Source organism: Osmerus mordax, chromosome 28 (genome assembly GCF_038355195.1).
Source record: "Osmerus mordax isolate fOsmMor3 chromosome 28, fOsmMor3.pri, whole genome shotgun sequence".
NCBI lineage: Eukaryota > Metazoa > Chordata > Actinopteri > Osmeriformes > Osmeridae > Osmerus > Osmerus mordax.
In genome coordinates this window covers 5821404-5848280 of record NC_090077.1, presented here as the reverse complement: position 1 = coordinate 5848280, position 26877 = coordinate 5821404, and the positions used below count along the sequence as shown (strand labels likewise).

The following is a 26877-nucleotide window of genomic DNA, read 5'->3' as shown; positions in this document are numbered from 1 at the left end:
ACTACATTAGGTCTCAAAATAAATTTTAAAACGTAGGGAAACTTAACTTTAGTTATGACAAACTACATTGATTTAGAACCGTGGATGCAAACCAATGACTAAAAAGTCAAGGATACAAACACTCGGGATGCAGTTGCACATTTGAAACACCAGATGGCATCAGCACGGTAAAAAGGCTACAATGATAGGCATGCATGCGTCATCATATTTTCATTAATTTTCGTATTAACATCGTACACATGAACTGTGTACACCATATTGAAGAGAAGGGCCTTTTGTAATTATATAAGTGTATGCGTGATTTAAGGAAAATCATCCATTATCAAGAAGATTTCAAACAGCAATTTTTAATCTTCTCGTACAACTTCATTTTCAACTACTTTTATTACAAGATAGATGAAAACGTATATAAAACATACTTTATGTCCACAATCAAATCGTCCAAACAACTAATAGATATTTAGTAGGGTAGGCCTACTTAATTTTCACAGAAATCTGCAAAAAACGAAGCTATACAGTTCTACTACGGTCAGTATCTCACTAATTGTATACTTTAGTCCGAAACTCGCGTTACTCCAACAAACACACATTATTAAAGAAACTTCATTTATGCTACAACCCTGCCGTAGCCTACTCCATTCAAACCCGGCCGAGTGCAGCTTGCATTCTATTAAAACAAATGGACTAAAAATGTTCCGAATAACTCATATCGTATAATCGAGGCTATATAGCCTACCGTTACCGTCCGTGCTACAAAAATATATCGTGATGTAAATTTTAGGATATAGGCCCTGTTATCAGGCTATCATCTGGTAAATAGGACAATAAACCCTGTGCTGGAATTTTATCATTAAAAGTTTGAGGTCAGAAGAATTTGCCTTTATCTGTTTGTTCTTGCAGCAAGGAGGAGCATTCTAAAACAGTACCAAAGTGATGTCTGTAATAGAAGGGCTCTCTGAAAATGACATAACCGAGCACTCTTTTAAACAGTAGTTCCAGACAGTTACATAATCAGTTCATTACTTCATGTCTATCAAAAGAGGCACTCCACAATATGCAAGAAAGCAGAAAGGAAACAGGTTGCAGAACTTAATACAGATGTTTAACACTAGAGACAGAGCTTAAGACAAGAATAAGTAACTTGTGTTGAAGAATCCCTGCTGTGTGGGCAAAACAACCAGGGTCAAACAGTCTAATTTGTTAGACATTTGGTCAGCAAGCAGAAACTTAAGCAATACTGTCTTAGGCCAAAATGTTATTTTAGCTTTACAGAAGTTAAAACCTAAACAATAATTGTTCTAGACCAAAGAATATGATAAACATCTTAAAAAAAGTCATTTTCTATTACAACCCTTTTGTTTCAGAAACATCCAGTCTCTTGGCCCTTAAATTTCTAAAAGTAAATACCGAGGGTGTGTCCGTATTCTTCAACAATGGATGAAGATCAGTTTGCATTGGACGACTAATCATCAAATTCAAATCAAATTAATTTGTATAGCCCTTTTTCCAAGCAATGTCACAGAGGGCTTGACACACGCCTGTAGAACTACCCCTCAAGTTTTCCTTGTCTTCTTTGAGGGTTTAAACCTAAACCCTCAAGGAAGACAAGGAAAACTTGAGAAAACAATCTGAAAAAAACTTGGGAGGAGCAGTTCAGTGCTCCCCTCCTCCAAAGACTGGTGAAAAAGAGGTGCAGAACACAGGCTGTTACGTCCCTCACCATGTTTGCATGTGTGTTCTGTCTTGTGTGTTTGTTTAGTGTTACGGCCTTTCCCCCTAGACAAGGTTCGTAATAGTCATACATCAATAAAAGTTTATGACAAAATGGAAGAAACCTTGGGAGATAGCAGTCTAACAGCAGAGGGATTGGGATTTTGTAGTTGTAGGCCGGTTAGTTCTTCCAACTGTGGGTCATACAGAAGTTCTCTCAGGCGGTGGCTGCTGGGACAGCTTGGCCCCAGACATCACTTCTTTGGGGGTTTTCTATTGTGAACACGCAGGTGACTCTTCAGGTGGTCCTTTGTTTTACCTGAATAGTCACAGAGGTCACAGCTGTAGGGCTTCTCTCCAGTGTGGATCCTGCTGTGAACTGTTAAATTGCTAGCATGGCTAAAGGTTTTACCACAGAGGTAACAGATATAGGGCTTCTCTCCAGTGTGGATCCTGCGGTGAGTTGTGAAATGGCCAGCGTGGCTAAAGGTTTTACCACAGAGGTCACAGCTGTAGGGCTTCTCTCCAGTGTGGATCCTGCTGTGAATTGTTAAATTGGTAACATGCCTAAAGGTTTTACCACAGAGGTCACAGCTGTATGGCTTCTCTCCAGTGTGGATCCTGCGGTGAGTTCTCAAAGTGGAAGCATGGCTAAAGGTTTTACCACAGAGGTCACAGCTGAAGGGATTCTCTCCAGTGTGGATTCTGCTGTGATCTGTGAAACTGCTAGCATGGGTAAAGGTTTTACCACAGAGGTCACAGCTGTAGGGCTTCTCTCCAGTGTGGATCCTACTATGAGCTCTAAAATGGCCAGCCTGGCTAAAGGTTTTACCACAGAGGTCACAGCTGTAGGGCTTCTCTCCAGTGTGGATCCTCATGTGGTTCTTGAGGCTAGTGGATGAGGAAAGGCTCTTCCCACATGTATCACAGTGATGTGTCTCCATAACTCAGCTCTCTCTTTGTTCTCTGTCTGGTCTCTCTGTATCCTGTCTTGTATCAAGTATCTGGAAGCTTGTTTCTCTCTCTGGTTGATCCTCTGTCTGGTTACTGCTGTTTCTGGTTGAGACTTTCAATAGTTGAGTCTCTCTCTGTAGTCTCTCAGGTTGAGTCTCTGTAGTCTCTCTGGAGCCCTAAGCATTCCTCTGTCTCGTCTCCGCCGATGGTCAAGTATGATTGGCCAGTAGGGGATCTGGTAGAAACAGTTCCAAGTTAATGAGAACTCAGCTTTCACATATAAAATAACTCTTTTGTCAGTGTCAATTTTGCAAATGTAATGTTGATCATTTGGTGAGAGGTGTATGTTTCTCAGGTTTATATTTACTGGAGAAACACAACACTGTGATAAAACATAATCTCTGGCATACAACTCCTCAGTAATTTGGCTTTCTTCAAAATAATAATAGCCTATAGGATTAGTTACTACACAATAAGCATGACATGTAAATTAACAATAAAATAACTTTGGATTGGAATTGCAAGTTTTAATTCCAATAATATTAATATACTCTATTGGGTCTCATACTCTGTGTCTCGTTTTCTATTTAAAAACAGTTACAACATAGAAAATAAATTACGGAATGTTTCCACTGTAGCAATACAGAACGCAGCAAACTATCTCTTTATGCTGCCTACGAGGGCGGTCAAATTAAAGTTCACAAAACTGAAGTACATACCTTGAGACTCACAAAACTGTCTGCATCTGAATAACAAAAAAATCATATTACATTCACTTTTCACAACGTACTAACATACCGGTATCCCCATTATAGACAAATCTAGCTAACAACACAATGGAAGTAAAGCTAGCTAGCACCGAAATTAGTTTTAAACCAAGCACACAGTCGCAAATCCTGGATACAACGTCAAAAGCAACGCATAACGATTGCACGTACCTTCATTGTTAGAACTGCAACAGAGCTTTGATCTTTAAATGCATTAGGTCTCAAAATGTTAAAACGTAGGGACACTTTACGTATCTCCATGATAAACTGCAAATGTTTACTCTTCGACAGGTCTGCAAACGCATTTGTAAGCAGAGATTTAAATCGTTTTAACAAATCGAGTCGAGGCTCATTTGAACTGACTAAACTTTCTCTTCATTTGGGTAGACCACAGTTCTCTGCTATCTTATGTAGGCTACACCTGTTGTATGTAAATATGTTTGAGCGGTCGAAAGTACAGGATTGCTTTATATATTTTTACTGTAAATGTCACAAGTAGGCTATATATTTAGGTAGTAATTATTGTGGTGCCATTTTTTGGTGAACGAATGTTATTCTCGACGATGGAAATCAAGTAATGTTAGGTAACTGACAATGTTCCTTGACTTTAGGCTGTGGATGATAAAAATGAAAACATTCACATAATTTTTGAAAGTCTATAAGAGATTACAGGTGTATCCAACTCTAATCCTTGGGCCTGCTCCTCAGAGCAGCAGAGTAACAGCTGGACTAGAGCAGGGGTTCTCAAACTTTTTGGGGCCAGGGATCCCTTACAGGGGAGAACATTTTCCAAGGACCCCCCCCCCATAATCGTAACACCCATTCAGCATACCCTTTTGTGCTCTTAAATGGACACAATATTCTTGTTTTATTGGTGCAAATGGTCCCCATCTGTAGAGTATTATATATTATTTCACTTTTTAATGATACAGCACAATTTAACAATTTAATAATTTATGGAAAATTATTTCACGGACCCCCTGGCTATGGTTCGCGGACCCCTAGGGGTCCGGGAACCCCACTTTGAGAACCACTGGACTAGAGCATTCTAGTGTCACTGGAATATAGTTTGTACTTGGTGCACTCACTCAGCTGATCTCCCAACTTGACTGACATAAATACACCCTCTTCACATACTCCTGAGTGTATTTTATGTTACACGCAGCAGCTCTGAGTTTAGTTTGAGTTACGAATGAGAAGAGTTCTTCACAGCACATTTCCCTTTCCCTGAACTTAGAGTTGTACCAAAAGTTCAGCTAACGTCCTGCTCTCATTTTAACTGACAAATATACACAGACTGATGCCCCCCAAGACACTCATCTGTGAACCATTGATGACAGTTCTGTCAGCAATCTTCAATCCTTATAGGATAACCCTTTCACTAACAAACATGTTTCTAATCAAACAGTATTATTAAATACATTATATGTGGACTGTTTTATGGGTAAGTAAATACATGTAATTCCCAAGATGAATTGTCCTTGTGTGCTTCTAGAAATACCCCGTTTGTATTCACGTATCTTACTGTGTCCTGACAGTGCCCAAAATAAATTTACAACGATGATACACATATACTATATAAACAAAAGTATTGGAAATGATTTCTCCAGAAGACTTCTCCATCAAAGGAAGCCAGGTGAATATAATATGACATGCCTATTGGCTTTGTGCCAATAAATGTTTCCTTCATGCTTTTTTTTTCAGGGGTACCCAGGTGTGAGGGGGAGTGTGGGCCCAGAGGAATGAATGTGAGTGGGTGCTCGATACACATGAGCATGTGTCCATGGGTGTATAGATTCACTTGTTGGTGTATTTGTTATTCTAAATACCAGCTACTGTGTAGCTTTCTAAATGTCAATTTGTAAATTATCCTTTCATTTTCCAGGAATCAAAGGAGAAATGGGAGTTGTTGGATTTCCTGGAGTCAGGGTAAGAGAAGTCAACCTTGGTTTAAATGTTTTATTTTCATCAGTTACCTAAAACTAGTGTTGGTTTACTTGTCTGGCACAACCAATGGGATGTTTCCCAAAATCCAACCTACCTGACATTCAGATGTCCATGCATGACCCTCACGTTGACTCAAGCACATGCTTTATCGCCATTGTGTTTTTTTTTCTCACAGTATTAGCGTTGCATGGTTGAAATTTTTCTTAAGGGCGGTGTTTGAAGACATCTTTGGGGTGATTGTTATTCTTTTGCCAGAATTCCCATTTCTTGTACAACACATTGTCAAGATGTTACCAATCGTACAAGCTTGATATACAGGCAATTTCCTGTTGGCATGTTTTTACCCAGCACTGAGTCCTCTAACCACTGCCATTATCATACTCAAATCTTCACAACTATTATAATTTTTAGGGCTTTCCTGGATTCCCTGGTCTACCTGGCTTACTTGGAATAAAGGTATTTGTCCTTGTCAAGTCCACTTGAACACCCTTGCATATGCACACATAGCCTATTCTGAAGATTTCTAAATATTTATCTAAATTATATGTAAATGTATAGCTTATGGAAATGCAGCTATTTATATTTTATACTTTAATTTCCGTGATTTTATCCAGGGGCTTTTTGGGAGCCGTGGGGGGCGATTTCATCAGGGGGGCCATGGCCCCCCCTGGCAGGGCCCCTTGGGGCCCATGCTGTTGAACCTGTATACACCCACTTAAATGAATCCTGAAGTTAAAACACCAGCATTTACATAACGAATTATGTGTGATTATATGTATGTGCGTTTCAGTGTCCTTTTACAAATATAAATGGGTAGAAACTGGGGGGGACGGTATAAACGGCATAGAAATATGCCGGTATGAATTAGGCCTACAATATGAATCTTGACCATAACGTTAAATGCGCAGTAAAGCCTTCCACGAATTGCATTTGTCAAGGCCCCATTCACACCAGGCACGGCATAAAATGACTGTGCAGAATTTAAACCCCAATATCGCAAGCAATCTATGCAAATGTTGCAACCAATCTTCCGCATCCTCATAATCAGTGTTGTATAGATGGAGTAGATTAGACCATCGTTTTCAGTCTTTATCGTTCGGTTTTTAAATGACACAACTTCAGCGTTTACAGAGACTTAAAGGTTGGTTAGAATTGTGAAATGTTTATTGTATAGCAACAGATTTGTTACCACCAGCTTAATACTAATACTGAACAAAGTTTTCTTCTGATCCCATAAAAGTAGCCTACTGTTGAACTCTACATATTCTGTGGCAATTCACTGCGGCAGATTATGGCCAGTGCCGATTGCATTCTACTGAAACAAATGGACTGAAAATGTAAAAAAAACCTCACATTTCGTGATATATAGCCTACTGTTACCGCCTGTGCTACAAAATTATACTGTGATGACTATGTTTAACACATTTCTGTTCCAGTCTTCATCATCCAGTGAGGTAGGAGAGAAGGGTGTAAACTGCCCTGTTATCAGGCTATCATCTGGTAAATAGGACAATAAACCCTTTGGTTTCAGAACCATCCAGTCTCTTGACCCTTTACTTGTAAATGTAAATTCAGAGAAGTGAGTCCATGTTCTTCAACAATGGATCAAAATAAGTGTGCATTGGACGACTGATCATCAAATTTAAATCACATGTATTTGTATAACCCTTTTTAATGCAATGTCACAGAGGGCTTCACATACGCCCGTAGAACTGCCCCGTAACCAACCTAAACCCTCAAGGAAGACAAGGAAAATTTGAGAAAAAATTGAAGAAAACTTGGGAGGTTTCCAAAGACAGTTGGTGAAAGAGAGGTGCAAAACACAGGCTGTTTCGTCCCTCGCCCTGTTTGCATGTGTGTTCTGTCTTGTGTGTTTGTCTAGTGTTACGGCCTTTACCCCTAGACAAGGTTCGTAATAGTCATACATCAATAAAAGTTAGATGACAAAATGGAAGAAACCTTGGGAGATAGCAATCTAACAGTAGAGGGATTGGGATTTTGCAGTTGTAGGCAGGTAGTTCTTCCAGCTGTGGGTCATACAGAAGTTTTCTCAGGTGGTGACTGCTGGGACAGCTTGGCCCCAGACATCACTGCTTTGGGGGTTTTCTATTGTGAACACGCAGGTGACTCTTCAGATGGTCCTTTGTTTTACCTGAATAGTCACAGAGGTCACAGCTGTAGGGCTTGTCTCCAGTGTGGATCCTGCTGTGAACTGTTAAATTGCTAGCATGGCTAAAGGTTTTACCACAGAGGTAACATACGTAGGGCTTCTCTCCAGTGTGGATCCTGCGGTGAGTTGTGAAATGGCCAGCGTGGTTAAAGGTTTTACCACAGAGGTCACAGCTGTAGGGCTTTTCCCCAGTGTGGATTCTGTGGTGATCTGTCAAACTGCTAGCACGGCTAAAGGTTTTAGCACAGAGGTCACAGCTGTAGGGCTTCTCTCCAGTGTGGATCCTTCTATGAGTTCTGAATTGGCTAGCCCGGCTAAAGGTTTTACCACAGAGGTCACAGCTGTAGGGCTTCTCTCCAGTGTGGATTCTGCAGTGAGTTGTGAAATTGTGAGCGTGGCTAAAGGTTTTACCACAGAGGTCACAGCTGTAGGGCTTCTCTCCAGTGTGGATCCTGCTGTGAACTGTGAAACTGCTAGCATGGGTAAAGGTTTTCCCACAGAGGTCACAGCTGTAGGGCTTCTCTCCAGTGTGGATCATTCTATGAATTCTGAAATGGCTAGCCTGGCTAAAGGTTTTCCCACAGAGGTCACAGCTGTAGGGCTTCTCTCCAGTGTGGATCCTTATGTGCTTCTTGAGGTGACTGGATGAGGAAAGGCTCTTCCCACATGTATCACAGTGATGTGTCTCCATAACTCAGCTCTCTCTTGGTTCTCTGTCTGGTCTCTCTGTATCCTGTCTTGTATCTAGTCTCTGGAAGCTTGTTTCTCTCTCTGGTTGATCCTCTGTCTGATTACTGCTGTTTCTGGTTGAAACTTTCAATAGTTGAGTCTCTCTCTGTAGTCTCTCAGGTTGAGTCTCTGTAGTCTCTCTGGAGCCTTAAGGTGTCTCCTCTGTCTCCGCCCATGATAAAGTATGATTGGCCAGTAGGGGATCTGGAAGAAACAGTTCAAAGTTACTTTTGTCAGTGTCCATTTTGCAAATGTAATGTTGATCATTTGGTGAGAGGTGTATGTTTCTCAGGTTTATATTTACTGGAGAAACACAACACTGTGATAAAACATAATCTCTGGCATACACTCCTCAGTAATTTGGCTTTCTTCAAAATAATAATAGCCTATAGGATTAGTTACTACACAATAAGCATGACATGTAGGAGTTAACAGTAAAATAACTTCGGATTGGAATTGCAGGTTTTAATTCCAATAATATTAATATACTCTATTGGGTCTCATACTCTATGTGTCTCGTTTTCTATTTAAAAACGGATATTACAACATAGAAAATAAATTACGGAATGTTTCCACTGTAGCAATACAGAACGCAGCAAACTATCTCTTTATGCTGCCTACGAGGGCGGTCAAATTAAAGTTCACAAAACTGAAGTACATACCTTGAGACTCACAAAACTGTCTGCATCTGAATAACAAAAAAAATCATATTACATTCACTTTTCACAACGTAGCCTACTAACATACCCGTATCCCCATTATAGACAAATTTAGCTAACAACACAATGGAAGTAAAGCTAGCTAGCTAGCTAGCTAGCACCGAAATTAGTTTTAAACCAAGCACAAAGTCGCAACTCCTGGATACAACGTCAAAAGCAACGCATATAACGATTGCACGTACCTTCATAGTTGTTAGAACTTCAACAGAGCTTTGATCTTTAAATGCATTAGGTCTCAAAATGTTAAAACGTAGGGACACTTTACGTATCACCATGATCAACTGCACATTTGTATTCTTCGACAGGTCTGCAAACGCATTTGTAAGCAGAGAATTAAATCGTTTTAACAAATCGAGTCGAGGCTCTCATTTTAACTGACTAAACTTTCTCTTCATTTGGGTAGACCACAGTTCTCTGCTATCTTGTTAAGTAGGCTACACCTGTTGTATGTAAATATGTTTGAGCTGTCGAAAGTACAGGATTGCTTTATATTTTTACTGTAAATGTCACAAGTAGGCTATATATTTAGGTAGTAATTATTGTGGTGCAATTTTTTTTAAATGGTGAAAGAATGTTATTCTCGACGATGGAAATCAAGTTATGTAAGGTGACTGACAATGTTTGAATTGACTTTAGGCTGTGGATGATAAAAATGAAAACATTCACATAATTTGTGAAAGTCTATAAGAGATTACAGGTGTATCCAACTCTAATCCTTGGGCCTGCTCCTCAGAGCAGCAGAGTAACAGCTGGACTAGAGCATTCTAGTGTCACTGGAATATAGTTTGTACTTGGTGCACTCACTCAGCTGATCTCTCAACTTGACTGACATAAATACACCCTCTTCACATACTCCTGAGTGTATTTTATGTTACACGCAGCAGCTCTGAGTTTAGTTTGAGTTACGAATGAGAAGAGTTCTTCACAGCACATTTCCCTTTCCCTGAACTTAGAGTTGTACCAAAAGTTCAGCTAACGTCCTGCTCTCATTTTAACTGACAAATATACACAGACTGATGCCCCCCAAGACACTCATCTGTGAACCATTGATGACAGTTCTGTCAGCAATCTTCAATCCTTATAGGATAACCCTTTCACTAACAAACATGTTCCTAATCAAACAGTATTATTAAATACATTATATGTGGACTGTTTTATGGGTAAGTAAATACATGTAATTCCCAAGATGAATTGTCCTTGTGTGCTTCTAGAAATACCCCGTTTGTATTCACGTATCTTACTGTGTCCTGACAGTGCCCAAAATAAATTTACAACGATGATACACATATACTATATAAACAAAAGTATTGGAAATGATTTCTCCAGAAGACTTCTCCATCAAAGGAAGCCAGGTGAATATAATATGACATGCCTATTGGCTTTGTGCCAATAAATGTTTCCTTCATGCTTTTTTTTTCAGGGGTACCCAGGTGTGAGGGGGAGTGTGGGCCCAGAGGAATGAATGTGAGTGGGTGCTCGATACACATGAGCATGTGTCCATGGGTGTATAGATTCACTTGTTGGTGTATTTGTTATTCTAAATACCAGCTACTGTGTAGCTTTCTAAATGTCAATTTGTAAATTATCCTTTCATTTTCCAGGAATCAAAGGAGAAATGGGAGTTGTTGGATTTCCTGGAGTCAGGGTAAGAGAAGTCAACCTTGGTTTAAATGTTTTATTTTCATCAGTTACCTAAAACTAGTGTTGGTTTACTTGTCTGGCACAACCAATGGGATGTTTCCCAAAATCCAACCTACCTGACATTCAGATGTCCATGCATGACCCTCACGTTGACTCAAGCACATGCTTTATCGCCATTGTGTTTTTTTTTCTCACAGTATTAGCGTTGCATGGTTGAAATTTTTCTTAAGGGCGGTGTTTGAAGACATCTTTGGGGTGATTGTTATTCTTTTGCCAGAATTCCCATTTCTTGTACAACACATTGTCAAGATGTTACCAATCGTACAAGCTTGATATACAGGCAATTTCCTGTTGGCATGTTTTTACCCAGCACTGAGTCCTCTAACCACTGCCATTATCATACTCAAATCTTCACAACTATTATAATTTTTAGGGCTTTCCTGGATTCCCTGGTCTACCTGGCTTACTTGGAATAAAGGTATTTGTCCTTGTCAAGTCCACTTGAACACCCTTGCATATGCACACATAGCCTATTCTGAAGATTTCTAAATATTTATCTAAATTATATGTAAATGTATAGCTTATGGAAATGCAGCTATTTGTATTTTATACTTTAATTTCCGTGATTTTATCCAGGGGCTTTTTGGGAGCCGTGGGGGGCGATTTCATCAGGGGGGCCATGGCCCCCCCTGGCAGGGCCCCTTGGGGCCCATGCTGTTGAACCTGTATACACCCACTTAAATGAATCCTGAAGTTAAAACACCAGCATTTACATAACGAATTATGTGTGATTATATGTATGTGCGTTTCAGTGTCCTTTTACAAATATAAATGGGTAGAAACTGGGGGGGACGGTATAAACGGCATAGAAATATGCCGGTATGAATTAGGCCTACAATATGAATCTTGACCATAACGTTAAATGCGCAGTAAAGCCTTCCACGAATTGCATTTGTCAAGGCCCCATTCACACCAGGCACGGCATAAAATGACTGTGCAGAATTTAAACCCCAATATCGCAAGCAATCTATGCAAATGTTGCAACCAATCTTCCGCATCCTCATAATCAGTGTTGTATAGATGGAGTAGATTAGACCATCGTTTTCGGTCTTTATCGTTCGGTTTTTAAATGACACAACTTCAGCGTTTACAGAGACTTAAAGGTTGGTTAGAATTGTGAAATGTTTATTGTATAGCAACAGATTTGTTACCACTAGCTTACTACTAATACTGAACAAAGTTTTCTTCTGATCCCATAAAAGTAGCCTACTGTTGAACTCTACATGTTCTGTGGCAATTCACTGCGGCAGATTATGGCCGGTGCCGATTGCATTCTACTGAAACAAATGGACTGAAAATGTTAAGAAAAAACTCACATATCGTGATATATAGCCTACTGTTACCGTCCGTGCTACAAAATTATACTGTGATGACGTAAATCTTAGGACATAGGCCTACCGCCCAGCACTATGTTTAACACATCTCTGTTCCAGTCTTCATCATCCAGTGAGGTAAGAGAGAAGGGTGTAAACTGCCCTGTTATCAGGCTATCATCTGGTAAATAGGACAATAAACCCTTTTGTTTCAGAACCATCCAGTCTCTTGACCCTTTACTTGTAAATGTAAATACAGAGAAGTGAGTCCATGTTCTTCAACAATGGATAAAAATAAGTGTGCATTGGACGACTGATCATCAAATTTAAATCACATTTATTTGTATAACCCTTTTTAATGCAATGTCACAGAGGGCTTCACATATGCCCGTAGAACTGCCCCTTAACCAACCTAAACCCTCAAGGAAGACAAGGAAAATTTGAAAAAATGGGAGAAAAAACTTGTGAGGTTTCCAAAGACAGTTGGTGAAAGAGAGGTGCAAAACACAGGCTGTTTCGTCCTTCGCCCTGTTTGCATGTGTGTTCTGTCTTGTGTGTTTGTCTAGTGTTACAGCCTTTCCCCCTAGACAAGGTTTGTAATAGTCATACATCAATAAAAGTTAGATGACAAAATGGAAGAAACCTTGGGAGATAGCAGTCTAACAGCAGAGGGATTGAGATTTTGTAGTTGTAGGCCGGTAGTTCTTCCAACTGTGGGTCATACAGAAGTTCTCAGGTGGTGACTGCTGGGGCAGCTTGGCCCCAGACATCACTGCTTTGGAGTTTTTCTATTGTGAACATGCAGGTGACTCTTCAGATGATCATTTGTTTTACCTGAATAGTCACAGAGGTCACAGCTGTAGGGCCTCTCTCCAGTGTGGTTCCTGCTGTGAACTGTTAAATTGCTAGCATGGCTAAAGGTTTTACCACAGAGGTAACATACATAGGGCTTCTCTCCAGTGTGGATCCTGCTGTGAACTGTGAAACTTCTATTACTGCTAAAGGTTTTACCACAGAGGTCACAGCTGTAGGGCTTCTCTCCAGTGTGGATTCTGTGGTGAACTGTCAAACTGCTAGCACAGGTAAAGGTTTTACCACAGAGGTCACAGCTATAGGGCTTCTCTCCAGTGTGGATCCTTCTATGAGTTCTGAATTGGCCAGACCGGCTAAAGGTTTCACCACAGAGGTCACAGCTGTAGGGCTTCTCTCCAGTGTGGATTCTGCAGTGATCTCTAAAACCCCTTTTGCTGCTAAAGGTTTTACCACATAGGTCACATCTGTAGGGCTTCTCTCCAGTGTGTATCCTGCGGTGAGTTGTGAAATGGCCAGAGTGGCTAAAGGTTTTACCACAGAGGTCACAGCTGTAGGGCTTCTCTCCAGTGTGGATCCTGCTGTGAACTTTGCAACTGCTAGCATGGGTAAAGGCTTTACCACAGAGGTCACAGCTGTAGGGCTTCTCTCCAGTGTGGATCCTTCTATGAATTCTGAAATGGCTAGCCTGGCTAAAGGTTTTCCCACAGAGGTCACAGCTGTAGGGCTTCTCTCCAGTGTGGATCATCATGTGCTTCTTGAGCTTACTGGATGAGGAAAGGCTCTTCCCACATGTAGCACAGTGATGTGTCTCCATAACTCAGCTCTCTCTTTGTTCTCTGTCTGGTCTCTCTGGATCCTGTCTTGTATCAAGTCTCTGGAAGCTTGTTTCTCTCTTGTGGCTCCTCTGTCTAGTTACTGCCGTTTCTGGTTGAGTCTCTGTAGTCTCTCTGGAGCCTTAAGGTGTCTTCTCTTTCTGGTCTCCGCCCATGATCAAGTATGATTGGCCAGTAGGGGATCTGGAAGAAACAGTTCCAGTTAGAGGCAGGGTAGGCAAGTTGCGCAAAGGTAGCTATTTTAGCTTCTTTTTTACACGATTCAAACCAAAATATCCCACTTCCTCCTTTCAAAGCAACCCCCACAAAACTACAGTAACGAGCATGGAGTGGAGGGGCAGAATTATTTGTATGCCAAATTTAATAATTCAAATTCAGATTGCTGAAATTCAGACTGCGGAAATTCAGATTTTGTCTGAACTAGGCCAAAGGTGAAACAACTTGCTTTCACAGGGAAAAGTAGACGATTTCAGAACGACCAAATTTTACCTAAGAACAAAAACTAAGAGCTGCTCGTTGGAGTAAGAGGATGGAACCCAATGTGGTATAAGTGCTTATGAAACTTGTAAAACCTGTGTCTTCTCCTCTGCTAAAATCGGCAGTTACTGTTGTCACGGCCACAGCCATTAACTTGAATTGTGTCTCTTCATTATAATACCCACACAGAAAATCCAAGTTGAATCAAGTAGCTAGCTATTGCTAATAGCCCATTTTGGGTGGTCATGCATATTGTTTTTCATTGTCTCCTTATATTCCTATCAAAGTCAATAGGCTATTAGCAATAGCATATAGCCTATAGGCTATATGCTATACGGTAGGGATCTAACCGACAACCTTCTGATTAATAGCCCGATTCCCAAACCGCTCAGCCATCTGACCCCCCAAATATCAGATCGTGGAGTGAAATATTTGCTGTCTGAGAGTTCCGAACTAAATATATAAACAGGATATATCTGTAGTGCGGCCGAGTGGTGCAGCTTTGATTAATCGTCCACACAGCCGACGTCGGCAAGACGTAGGTGTGCTATCTGGGTCTTCCGAGTGTGTTCTGAGATAAAGTTTGGTCGTTCTGGTAAATTAACAATAAAATGACTTCGGATTAGAAGTGCAACATTTTTTTATCCAATAATATTACTATACTCTATTGCATGTGTCTCATTTTCAATTTAAAAACAATAAACAACACTGAATCTAGCAAACAATATAATCGAAGTAAAGCTAGCTCTAGCTACATTAGGTAGCACCGAAATGAGTTTAGAAACAAGCACAAAGGCGCAAATCCTGAATACAATACAATGTCAAAAGCAACGCATATAACGATTGCACGTACCTTCATAGCTGTTAGAACTGCAACAGAGCTTTGATCTTCAAATACATTAGGTCTCAAAATGTTAAAACATAGGGACACTAAACTTTACGTATCGCCATGATAAACTACATTGATTTAGAGCTCACGTAACCGTGGATACAAACCAATGCAATGACTGTAAAATACTTTTTAAAGGGGTGATTGACTGTTTTTTGGGGGGTATTTCACACTGTTCCTTAAAGTGGAACTGAATCGCGATTAGACACAGTGATATTATAATAGTCGGCTATATACATTTAGGGACAAAATATATAACATACAACTGTATGACATATTATATAAATAATCGATATCTCTAGTGTGTAAATTATGAAATTATGTAGGAAAGAACTGGGTGCCGCCATGTTTAAATTACTTTGTGTGAAGATGTGGTTTTGTCTGAACATATAAATGTAGTTGACACTGACAGGTTGAACAACACCAAGTGGTGTTACCTTCAAGTTGTGTGAAACATGCTCACTGGTCAGTTGATAACTTGTTCACTATTAAACCAGAGCCATAGAAAAAGAAAACGCTTTACTTCCGCATTCCTCGATAACAATGGGAGTCTATGGAAGTGTCGCAACTCTCTTTTTCTATGGCTCTGGGTTAAACATAACAAACCAGTGTAGGTAGCTAATCTTACGGAGCTAGAGCTAGCTTTGTGCGTTAAATTATTACTAATATTATTAGGCTACAATCATATCTGTGAATTTAGGAGCTAGAGCTAGCTATGTCAAAAACGCCAGTGTGTGTAGCCTATGTAATGTTAGCGTATTTAAGAGGTTTATAAATATAATCCACTTCTGTAAAGTGATAACTGCAAACTCTGAATCCGGGGGCAACTGGCTTTGGCGCTTCATAGCTACAAGCCATTTTCGTAAAACCGGTTGCCGCTTGAGGGGTAGGACATGATAGTGAATGCCTTCTGTTGAGAGTGGATAAGTGTATGAATGCATGAAACTATATTTGTTCAGGTTGTGCCTCATATGGCATGAAGTCACGTGTGACTGATGACATCACTGTCTTAAAAGGGGGATGTTCACCCTCTTTTCACTCCCTCTACCTGACTGGAGAGCAGCATGTCACGTACAGTTCTGTAATAAAACAATGCCACAAGGTTGATGGCTAAAGAGACAAACGCCTGAACGTCTGATCATTCCTTTAAATTATTATTCCGCTGTACAGGTAGTCAGAAGGTATAAGCCTACCTGTAAACACCTTCTATCCTGTAAAATGTGTTTGTACAACCTGGGGCTATACAATAACATCCCCCTTTGCATTTTAGCTGGTTCATTTGAAGCCATTTCTGGATTGTTAGGGTGGCCTATATTATTTTTATTTCCTGTTATTTTATCTAACCAGATTTTAATGTAAATTCCTTGTGGAATGTATTGGATTTGCCATATTCCTTGAGGCACAAGGGTGATACTATGTTATAATGACATCATAATAGATTTCATGACATCAGCATACAGTTCCACAAAGCTGTTGTGCATCATTTTAAAACCAACAGATCATTGCTGCAAACTTTTTGAAGTAGCCTAGATTTCTAGTCAATTTTTTTTCATGAACTCACTAGATAATAATCATTCAACGATAGCCTGCAAATTAATGCACTCTCCCACCTCGAAATGAGTGAGTATTACAATATTAACTGCTATAGTATTTTTTCAAATGCCTTCAAATATTGTACAACATCATCACATTTCCCCACCATCTGATTTACACTCTGCCATGTCACATTTAGTATTTATACATAATTAGATAACACAATTTTTATATTTAATATTATTTAAATGACTTGAAAACCACAAAAACATGATGACTTCACAATGAATGTGAAGTCTATCAGAGGCCCATCACCACCATCAAACAAAATGATGGATTATTGTGTGGTTTAGGTCTGATAGTGTTGACACAAGTGATGGCAAGGTAAAAAAACAACAACATTTTGATAAAAAGAGAAAGGTTGGGAGGTTGTATCAAAGAGTAGCTAAGGAGCTTAGTAGATGTTAAATACATCGGCTAATAATTTGTCTGAGCAAAGGTTTTTATTTAAATAAATATTGCACCCTGTTTAGTCCCACTTCTCATGGCACAGGCACTGAACTAGTATATCCTATGGAGCTGGATTGAAGGCTACCTATATGATTATTTTATTTTTTACAATATTATCTAACCTGATGTGAATGTCACTTTCTTGTGGACTTTATTGAATTTGCCATGTTTCATGAGGCACAAGGCTAATCCGATGTCCTTATGACATCATAATTGATTCCATGACAACAGCATATCATTCTACAACATTTTACATATATGCATTTTACAAGCTCACTGCAGATCATTGCTACATAACTTTTTGAAGGAGCCTACATTTCCAGTCAATTGTTTTATGAACTCACTAGATAATTATTATTCAACGATAGTCTGCAAATCAATCCACTCTCCCACCTCAAAATGAGTGAGTATATTAATATAATTAATATTAACTGCTGTAGTATTTTTCAAATGCCTTCAAATATTGTACAACATCATCAGATGTCACCACCATCTGATTTACATTCTGCCATGTCACATTTAGTATTTATACATTATTAGTGAACACGAAGCACAATATTTATACATCATATAATTAAAATGACTTGAAACCCACAAAAACATTATAACTTCACAATGAATGTCAAGTCTGTCATTGCCCCGTCACCACCATCGGACAAAAATACGAATTATTGTGTGGTTTAGGTGTCTGATAGTGTTGATACAAAGTGTCAAGGTAAAAAACATTTTGATAAAAAGAGAAAGGTTGGGAGGTTGTATCAAAGAGTAGCTAAGGAGCTTAGTACATGTTAAATACATCGGCTACTAATTTGTCTGAGAAAAGGGTTTTATTTAAATAAATATTGCACCCTGTTTAGTCCCACTTCTCATGGCACAGGCCAGTATATCCTATGGACCTGGATATTATCTAACCTGATGCGAATGTCACTTTCTTGTGGAATTTTTGAATTTTCCATATTTCAAGAGGCACAAGCTTAATCCTACATCCTTATGACATCATAATTGATTCCATGACAACAGCATACCATTCTACAAAACTCTACATGTGTACACCATTTTACAAGGTCACTGCAGATCAATGCTACATTGCTTTGAAAACAATTCTAGTCAAATGGTTAATGAACTCAATAGATAGTAATTATATCACAATAACGTGCATATCAATGCACTCCCACCTTGACACATGAGTGAGGATGACAATATTAACTGCTGTAGTATTTTTCAAATGCCTTAGAATATTGTAGAACACAACACATTCAATTTAATGACTATAGCTACATAATGATGCATATAGTAACAACATAGTTAAAGATGATAGTTAAGGTAGCTAGATATAAACTATACAATAATAAAGACAGAAAAAATAAATAAATGGATAGACAAAAATATTCATTCTACATGAATGTGTGTGTGATCTCTAGGATCGTTTGAGGAGAAGTACGTGGAACTGAGCTGTCTTGGCCAAGGTGGCTTTGGCTCAGTCTACGCTGGACTCCGTATAGAGGACAACCTGCCTGTAAGAATGACATAACATACACATACAAAAACATACTCACACACAGAGCAGTATATCATTTCTATAAATCAACATGTTGTATTTCCCCTCACCCATCTCTTTCGATAGGTGGCAGTCAAGCATGTTCCCATTGATAAGGTGATAAATACACCTGTGGTGAGTGGACCAATCCTCCTTTTTAGTCCTACTAACCTACTCAGAATTCATATATTCCATTTTAGATTCTCATTCTGAATTGTCTGTGTCTTCCAAAACCACAGTCTTCCAACAGAAAACATCCCTATTGCAGCATGAACTCTACCTGGTTGTTGTGTTCTCTGTGTTTTAGACCCTGGGTGCGAAGCTCCGCCAGCTCCCCCTGGAGGTGGTGCTCCTACTGATTGTAGGACAGGGTGGGGCGGACATGGCTGAGAAGGCCAGGGGTGAGGAGGTGAGGGGTGAGGCCAGGTTTGGAGGGGGAGGAGACGGTCAGGCAGCAGTGGAGCTGCTGGACTGGTACGAGCTGGACCAAGAGCTCATTATAGTTATGGAGAGGCCTGTACCTGCCGTGGAACTGTTTGACTATATCCAGGAGCGAGGAGGATATCTCCCAGAGGATCAGGCCAAGGTGAGTGTGTGCAGACAAGTTCGTCACGGCCATCCACTTCCAAAGAGCTATTTGTGAGCCAACATTCATCACCATTTGCCCTCCCTCTCCCAACTGTCCTTCATCTTTCTCTCTGTCTCTTTCTGTAGATCATCCTGAGGCAGCTGGTTGAGGCCATGGTCAATTTTCACTCTTGGGGTGTCCTCCACCGAGATATTAAGCCAGAGAACCTTCTGGTCGAGACCGGTTCTGCAGTTCCACGGATTAGGGTTCTGGACTTTGGCTGTGGCTGCATTATTCAAGAAGCACCCTACACCGAGTTCCTTGGTACGTTCCCTACTCTTGTATTTTCTCTCCCCCCCCCCCCCAATCCATATTAAAGAGCAATATATCATCGAAGATTTACCATGATGACAAACACAAGGTCTTGAGCGGAAATAAAGAATGGACTCAGTTGCAATTGCACCCAATCACATGCGTACACACACTTCCATGTGCGGTTTAACTAAGGTTGTTTTGTGTGTGTGTGTCAGGGACCAAAATGTACATCCCTCCTGAATGGTACCTCCATGGTTCCTACCAGGCGGTTCCATCCGCTGTCTGGCAGCTGGGGGTACTGTTATATAACATGCTGTCTGGGATATTCCCCTTTCGCACACCCGACCACGTCCTTTATTGTGATCCTATCCCTACCATGGATGGGTTTTCCAGACGTAAGCCACGCATCCACACGCAGATGAGAAAAATAAACATACACACTCACACAGAGGCACACACATGCTTTCTGTCTGTATGTGAAACTGACCACAGTTTCCTCCACTTCTTTCATATTCTCTGCTATCTCTCGCTCTCACTCTCTCTTTCTTTCTCTCTCCAGAATGCAAGAACCTGCTTAAATTGTGTTTGGCAAAGTGCCCCGAAGAACGGCCTACTCTAGAGGAAGTCCTTCTCCACCCGTGGCTGCATCCAGAGGAGGAGAGGAAAGCAGGGAGACAGAAAAAGAGAAAGAGAAAGGAAAGAAGAGATGCAGAGAGCAGCAGAGGAGGGGAGAGAAAGAGGAAGAGAGTGCTGGAAGAGAGACAGGATTCGGGGGAGTCTTCGACGGCACTGACCCTTGAGGACGCCTCGTCTTCGTCCTCCCTCTCCCTGTCCCAGGGCAACACCAAGAGGTGTAGGGTAGATCCCAGGAGCCCCGAGGTGTCCCCTAAAAACACCACTTCCACAACAATGACCTCACATGGTACACATGGAAGAGGTAAGACACACAAACACAGACAGTCACAGCCACGCACCAGTTTAAGTTCTCCTGGTCTTCCTTGCCCCTGGTGTTTTCTGTCTGTCTCCGTGTGTGTGTGTTCTGGTCTTGGTTTGGTCTCTCCAGGCTCTCTGCACTCATGTGTCTTGTTCCAATTACCTTTTCTAGAGGTTGGTAAATAACTACTTTGGTTTTATAATCCTATTTTGCTTTTCCATGTTTTTGTGTCCATCCCCTACTACTGACAGTGGGATGCGGCCTAGACAAGGACCCAGAGGCAAAGCAGGGCTACATGGAAAGGGAGACAGAACTTGGCAGGTCAGTGGTAAACCTCTACAACTTTGAACCTCATCAACTGAGTTTTCAGATGAAGCATTGATTCTGCGAAAGGCCATGAGTGAGTAATGTTGTTCTCCCCAGGGCCCGTGCTGTGTCCACCATCCCAGAAATGAGTGATACAGCACTGCTGCCCAGAGGCCCTCTGCCTGTGCTGCCCAGAGGCCTGGTGCCCGTGCTGCCCAGAAGCCTGGTGCCCGTGCTGCCCAGAAGCCTGGTGCCCGTGCTGCCCAGCACCGAGCCCTCTGCTCCTCCTGAGCCCCCAGCAGAGTCCTGGTCGACTCCAGCACCCCCAGAGCTCTCTGCACATAAGAAGCCCAGCCTTGGTCACCACCACCGACCCCCTGAGCACCTCTGCACATCCAGACGGCCTCCAGGTCTGCCTCCAGAGCTGGCCCGGCTTTTCACCCTGCCTCCTGGCCGGCCTCCAGAACTGCCCTGGCCTTCGTCCCTGCCCCCCGGTCGTCCTCCCGACCTCCCCACTGTCCCCCCCCCCCCCCCCCCCCCCCAACACACATCTATATCCCCCCCGACTACATTCAGGAGAGGAGGATATCTCCCTGAGGATCAGGTCAAGGTGAGTGTGTTTACAAGTTCATAGGGTTGGCCAGGGTTAACCCGACTCTGGAATAATACAAAATCCTGTAGAAAACAATTAGAGATCACAGAGCACAGACCCTGGATCCAAAGAAAGCTGTCAAAGGAAGGTTGGAACAAGGTTCTTATGGAGTCAGATGAACACCGGATTGGACGGGAACAGACACGTGAATGATGTTGGACAGCATGAATGAAGCTGACAAGTCCATGGAAAATGGACACCTGAATGAATGATGCTAGTGGGGAGAAACATAAGGGAACACCAACACACAACTACACAGGCACAGCCATATGCATACATACAGTACACACATGTTCCTATGGTGTACGTAAAACCAGGAGAGAGGAAGACATCTCCCAGAGGATCAAGCCGAAGATATCTCCCGTAAGACACGCATCCACACGCAGGAAATGACATGCACGAGACACACATCGTCTGTATCTATCCGACCACTATCCCCTCCACTTCTCTCATATGCTCTGCTGTCTCTCTCTTTCCTTTTCTCTCTTCAGAAGATATGGACCTACAGAAGGAGGCGGTTTGGCAAAGACCTGCCCACTCTGGAGGGAATTCTGCTCCACCCTTGGCTGCAGTGGTCCATCCCCTCCCCTTCACCTCTGGGGACACACCATGGGTCGGTGTGCAGCTCATCCACTGCCTCACCACAGACCACCTGGGACAGAACATATATATATTTTTTTTAAATGTCCCAAGCATATTTACGACACACTAAATAAATAACACATTATATGCTTAACTAGTCTGTTTATTTCTGGGAATTTAAATCTCCAAATACTGATTTCAAATTAAAGTGATCTCCTGTCCTTTTGAGCTCATACTAGGATAGTGCCCATGTCCGTGATGCAGACGGTGATTGAGATGTTAATTCAATGACAGACAGGCAGCCATTATTATCAAGTTATCGATACAGTGCTCGTCACGGCTCTCGCTACTGCAGTCTCAATCTGTGTTTGTCGTGTGTATACATAGGCTACTAATTTGTCTAATCAGAAGGTTCTTTTTTCATTTTTTTTTTTGTCATTTAGCAGACGCCATATTCTATATTCCACCCTGTTTTGCCCCACTTCTCACGCCACGAGTATATTCGATGGGCCTGGATTGTAGGTGGCCTATATTATTTTTATTTACTGTTATTTTATCTAACCTGATTTTAATGTAAATTCCTTGTGGAATGTATTGAATTTGACATGTTCCTTGAGGCACAAGGGTGATACTATGTCATAATGACATCATAATAGATGTCATGACAGCACACAGTTCCACAAAGCTACATGTGCATCATTTTAAAACCAACAGATCATTGCTGCAAACTTTTTGAAGTAGCCTACATTTCTAGTCCATTTTCTTATGAACTCACTAGATAATAATTATTCAACGATAGCCTGCCAATCAATGCACTCTCCCACCTCAAAATGAGTGAGTATTACAATATTAACTGCTGTAGTATTTTTCAAATGCCTTCAAATATTGTACAACATCATCAGATGTCACCACCATCTGATTTACACACTGTCATTTCACATATTTAGTGTTTATAAATTATTAGAAAACACTAAACACCATTTTTGTATTTCATATTATTATAATGACTTGAAAACCACAAAAACATGATAACTTCACGATGAATGTCAAGTCCGTCATTGCCCCGTCACCACCATCAGACAAAAATATGAATTATTGTGGTTTAGGAGTCTGATAGTGTTGACACAAAGTGATGGCAAAGTAAAAAACATTTTGATAAAAAGAGAAAGGTTGGGAGGTTGTATCAAAGAGTAGCTAAGGAGCTTAGTAGATGTTAAATACATAGGCTACTAATTTGTCTGAGCAAAGGGTTTTATTTAAATAAATATTGCACCCTGTTTAGTCCCACTTCTCATGGCACAGGCACTGAACTAGTACATCCTATGGAGCTGGATTGAAGGCTACCTATATGATTATTTTATTTTTTACAATATTATCTAACTTGAAGTGAATGTCACTTTCTTGTGGATTTTATTGAATTTGCCATGTTTCATGAGGCACAAGGCTAATCCGATGTCCTTATGACATCATAATTGATTCCATGACAACAGCATACCATTCTACAACACTCTACATGTCTGCATTTTACAATCTCACTGCAAATCAAGGCTACATTGCTTTTAAAAAGTCAAATGTTAATTAACTCAATAGATAGTAATTATATCACAATAACGTGTATATCAATGCACTCCCACCTTGAAACATGAGTGAGTATGACGATATTAACTGCTCTAGTATTTTTCAAATGCCTTACAACATTGTAGAACACAACACATTCAATTAAATGACTATAGCTACATAGTGATGCATATAGTAACAACATAGTTAAAGACGATAGCTAAGGTAGCTAGATTTAAACATACAACATAATAAAGACAGAAAAAAGAGATAGATGGATAGACAAAAATATTCATTATACATGAATGTGTGTGTGATCTCTAGGATCGTTTGAGGAGAAGTACGTGGAACTGAGCTGTCTTGGCCAAGGTGGCTTTGGCTCAGTCTACGCTGGACTCCGTATAGAGGACAACCTGCCTGTAAGAATGACATAACATACACATACAAAAACATACTCACACACAGAGCAGTATATCATTTCTATAAATCAACATGTTGTATTTCCCCTCACCCATCTCTTTCGATAGGTGGCAGTCAAGCATGTTCCCATTGATAAGGTGATAAATACACCTGTGGTGAGTGGACCAATCCCCCTTTTTAGTCCTACTAACCTACTCAGAATTCATATATTCCATTTTAGATTCTCATTCTGAATTGTCTGTGTCTTCCAAAACCACAGTCTTCCAACAGAAAACATCCCTATTGCAGCATGAACTCTACCTGGTTGTTGTGTTCTCTGTGTTTTAGACCCTGGGTGCGAAGCTCCGCCAGCTCCCCCTGGAGGTGGTGCTCCTACTGATTGTAGGACAGGGTGGGGCGGACATGGCTGAGAAGGCCAGGGGTGAGGAGGTGAGGGGTGAGGCCAGGTTTGGAGGGGGAGGAGACGGTCAGGCAGCAGTGGAGCTGCTGGACTGGTACGAGCTGGACCAAGAGCTCATTATAGTTATGGAGAGGCCTGTACCTGCCGTGGAACTGTTTGACTATATCCAGGAGCGAGGAGGATATCTCCCAGAGGATCAGGCCAAGGTGAGTGTGTGCAGACAAGTTCGTCACGGCCATCCACTTCCAAAGAGCTATTTGTGAGCCAACATTCATCACCATTTGCCCTCCCTCTCCCAACTGTCCTTCATCTTTCTCTCTGTCTCTTTCTGTAGATCATCCTGAGGCAGCTGGTTGAGGCCATGGTCAATTTTCACTCTTGGGGTGTCCTCCACCGAGATATTAAGCCAGAGAACCTTCTGGTCGAGACCGGTTCTGCAGTTCCACGGATTAGGGTTCTGGACTTTGGCTGTGGCTGCATTATTCAAGAAGCACCCTACACCGAGTTCCTTGGTACGTTCCCTACTCTTGTATTTTCTCTCCCCCCCCCCCCCCCAATCCATATTAAAGAGCAATATATCATCGAAGATTTACCATGATGACAAACACAAGGTCTTGAGCGGAAATAAAGAATGGACTCAGTTGCAATTGCACCCAATCACATGCGTACACACACTTCCATGTGCGGTTTAACTAAGGTTGTTTTGTGTGTGTGTGTCAGGGACCAAAATGTACATCCCTCCTGAATGGTACCTCCATGGTTCCTACCAGGCGGTTCCATCCGCTGTCTGGCAGCTGGGGGTACTGTTATATAACATGCTGTCTGGGATATTCCCCTTTCGCACACCCGACCACGTCCTTTATTGTGATCCTATCCCTACCATGGATGGGTTTTCCAGACGTAAGCCACGCATCCACACGCAGATGAGAAAAATAAACATACACACTCACACAGAGGCACACACATGCTTTCTGTCTGTATGTGAAACTGACCACAGTTTCCTCCACTTCTTTCATATTCTCTGCTATCTCTCGCTCTCACTCTCTCTTTCTTTCTCTCTCCAGAATGCAAGAACCTGCTGAAATTGTGTTTGGCAAAGTGCCCCGAAGAACGGCCTACTCTAGAGGAAGTCCTTCTCCACCCGTGGCTGCATCCAGAGGAGGAGAGGAAAGCAGGGAGACAGAAAAAGAGAAAGAGAAAGGAAAGAAGAGATGCAGAGAGCAGCAGAGGAGGGGAGAGAAAGAGGAAGAGAGTGCTGGAAGAGAGACAGGATTCGGGGGAGTCTTCGACGGCACTGACCCTTGAGGACGCCTCGTCTTCGTCCTCCCTCTCCCTGTCCCAGGGCAACACCAAGAGGTGTAGGGTAGATCCCAGGAGCCCCGAGGTGTCCCCTAAAAACACCACTTCCACAACAATGACCTCACATGGTACACATGGAAGAGGTAAGACACACAAACACAGACAGTCACAGCCACGCACCAGTTTAAGTTCTCCTGGTCTTCCTTGCCCCTGGTGTTTTCTGTCTGTCTCCGTGTGTGTGTGTTCTGGTCTTGGTTTGGTCTCTCCAGGCTCTCTGCACTCATGTGTCTTGTTCCAATTACCTTTTCTAGAGGTTGGTAAATAACTACTTTGGTTTTATAATCCTATTTTGCTTTTCCATGTTTTTGTGTCCATCCCCTACTACTGACAGTGGGATGCGGCCTAGACAAGGACCCAGAGGCAAAGCAGGGCTACATGGAAAGGGAGACAGAACTTGGCAGGTCAGTGGTAAACCTCTACAACTTTGAACCTCATCAACTGAGTTTTCAGATGAAGCATTGATTCTGCGAAAGGCCATGAGTGAGTAATGTTGTTCTCCCCAGGGCCCGTGCTGTGTCCACCATCCCAGAAATGAGTGATACAGCACTGCTGCCCAGAGGCCCTCTGCCTGTGCTGCCCAGAGGCCTGGTGCCCGTGCTGCCCAGAAGCCTGGTGCCCGTGCTGCCCAGAAGCCTGGTGCCCGTGCTGCCCAGCACCGAGCCCTCTGCTCCTCCTGAGCCCCCAGCAGAGTCCTGGTCGACTCCAGCACCCCCAGAGCTCTCTGCACATAAGAAGCCCAGCCTTGGTCACCACCACCGACCCCCTGAGCACCTCTGCACATCCAGACGGCCTCCAGGTCTGCCTCCAGAGCTGGCCCGGCTTTTCACCCTGCCTCCTGGCCGGCCTCCAGAACTGCCCTGGCCTTCGTCCCTGCCCCCCGGTCGTCCTCCCGACCTCCCCACTGTCCCTCCCCCCCCCCCCCCCCCCCCCCCCCAACACACATCTATATCCCCCCCGACTACATTCAGGAGAGGAGGATATCTCCCTGAGGATCAGGTCAAGGTGAGTGTGTTTACAAGTTCATAGGGTTGGCCAGGGTTAACCCGACTCTGGAATAATACAAAATCCTGTAGAAAACAATTAGAGATCACAGAGCACAGACCCTGGATCCAAAGAAAGCTGTCAAAGGAAGGTTGGAACAAGGTTCTTATGGAGTCAGATGAACACCGGATTGGACGGGAA

General features: G+C 42.0%; 4 protein-coding genes across 5 annotated transcripts; 2 read left to right on the top strand and 2 right to left on the bottom strand.

Annotated features, from left to right (window-relative positions):
- Positions 1-1964: 1964 nt before the first annotated feature.
- On the bottom strand, positions 1965-9225 carry LOC136937852 (zinc finger protein 665-like). The gene is made up of 5 exons (XM_067230968.1): positions 9179-9225; positions 8940-8965; positions 7470-8481; positions 3384-3409; positions 1965-2656 (listed from the first exon to the last, which is right to left on the bottom strand). Exons 3-5 carry the CDS (start codon positions 8237-8239, stop codon positions 1965-1967), a joined length of 1488 nt encoding a protein of 495 aa, XP_067087069.1. The 5' UTR covers positions 8240-8481; positions 8940-8965; positions 9179-9225.
- A 3105-nt stretch (positions 9226-12330) lies between these two features.
- Positions 12331-15074, bottom strand: LOC136937779 (zinc finger protein 271-like). Of its 2 annotated transcripts, none has more exons than XM_067230899.1 (2): positions 14987-15074; positions 12331-13839 (listed from the first exon to the last, which is right to left on the bottom strand). In XM_067230899.1, exon 2 carries the CDS (start codon positions 13635-13637, stop codon positions 12780-12782), a length of 858 nt encoding a protein of 285 aa, XP_067087000.1. In that variant the 5' UTR covers positions 13638-13839; positions 14987-15074; the 3' UTR covers positions 12331-12779. The 2 variants fall into 2 exon arrangements, with proteins under 2 accessions (XP_067087000.1, XP_067087001.1); XM_067230900.1 differs by lacking the exon at positions 14987-15074 and adding an exon at positions 14491-14606.
- Positions 15075-18095: 3021 nt separating this feature from the next.
- Positions 18096-21496, top strand: LOC136937851 (serine/threonine-protein kinase prk-2-like). The gene is given in 10 exon segments (XM_067230967.1): positions 18096-18477; positions 18479-18581; positions 18690-18737; positions 18910-19188; positions 19317-19494; positions 19701-19957; positions 20080-20422; positions 20671-20740; positions 20843-21242; positions 21407-21496. Coding segments are annotated over 10 exon segments (1809 nt in total). The 5' UTR covers positions 18096-18436.
- An 85-nt stretch (positions 21497-21581) lies between these two features.
- LOC136937850 (uncharacterized) lies at positions 21582-26858 on the top strand. The gene is made up of 12 exons (XM_067230966.1): positions 21582-21619; positions 21699-21740; positions 21869-21990; positions 23841-23935; positions 24044-24091; positions 24264-24542; positions 24671-24848; positions 25057-25236; positions 25401-25778; positions 26027-26096; positions 26199-26598; positions 26769-26858. Exons 1-12 carry the CDS (start codon positions 21582-21584, stop codon positions 26856-26858), a joined length of 1920 nt encoding a protein of 639 aa, XP_067087067.1.
- Positions 26859-26877: the final 19 nt, after the last annotated feature.

What these genes read in the sequence shown, in the direction of transcription:
- LOC136937852 (XM_067230968.1), bottom strand. Translation starts at nt 8,239, where the DNA reads ATGGAGACACATCACTGTGATACATGTGGGAAGAGCCTTTCCTCATCC. An exon ending in AATAGAAAACCCCCAAAGCA is followed by an intron (nt 3,410 to 7,469) that starts GTGATGTCTGGG and finishes TTTGTTATTCAG; the next exon opens with ATGCAGACAGTTTTGTGAGT. An exon ending in ACAGTTTTGTGAGTCTCAAG is followed by an intron (nt 2,657 to 3,383) that starts GTATGTACTTCA and finishes GAGAGAGCTGAG; the next exon opens with TTATGGAGACACATCACTGT.
- LOC136937779 (XM_067230899.1), bottom strand. Translation starts at nt 13,637, where the DNA reads ATGGAGACACATCACTGTGCTACATGTGGGAAGAGCCTTTCCTCATCC.
- LOC136937850 (XM_067230966.1), top strand. Translation starts at nt 21,582, where the DNA reads ATGAATGATGCTAGTGGGGAGAAACATAAGGGAACACC. An exon ending in CCTCTGGGGACACACCATGG is followed by an intron (nt 21,991 to 23,840) that starts GTCGGTGTGCAG and finishes TGTGATCTCTAG; the next exon opens with GATCGTTTGAGGAGAAGTAC. An exon ending in ACATGGTACACATGGAAGAG is followed by an intron (nt 25,779 to 26,026) that starts GTAAGACACACA and finishes TACTACTGACAG; the next exon opens with TGGGATGCGGCCTAGACAAG.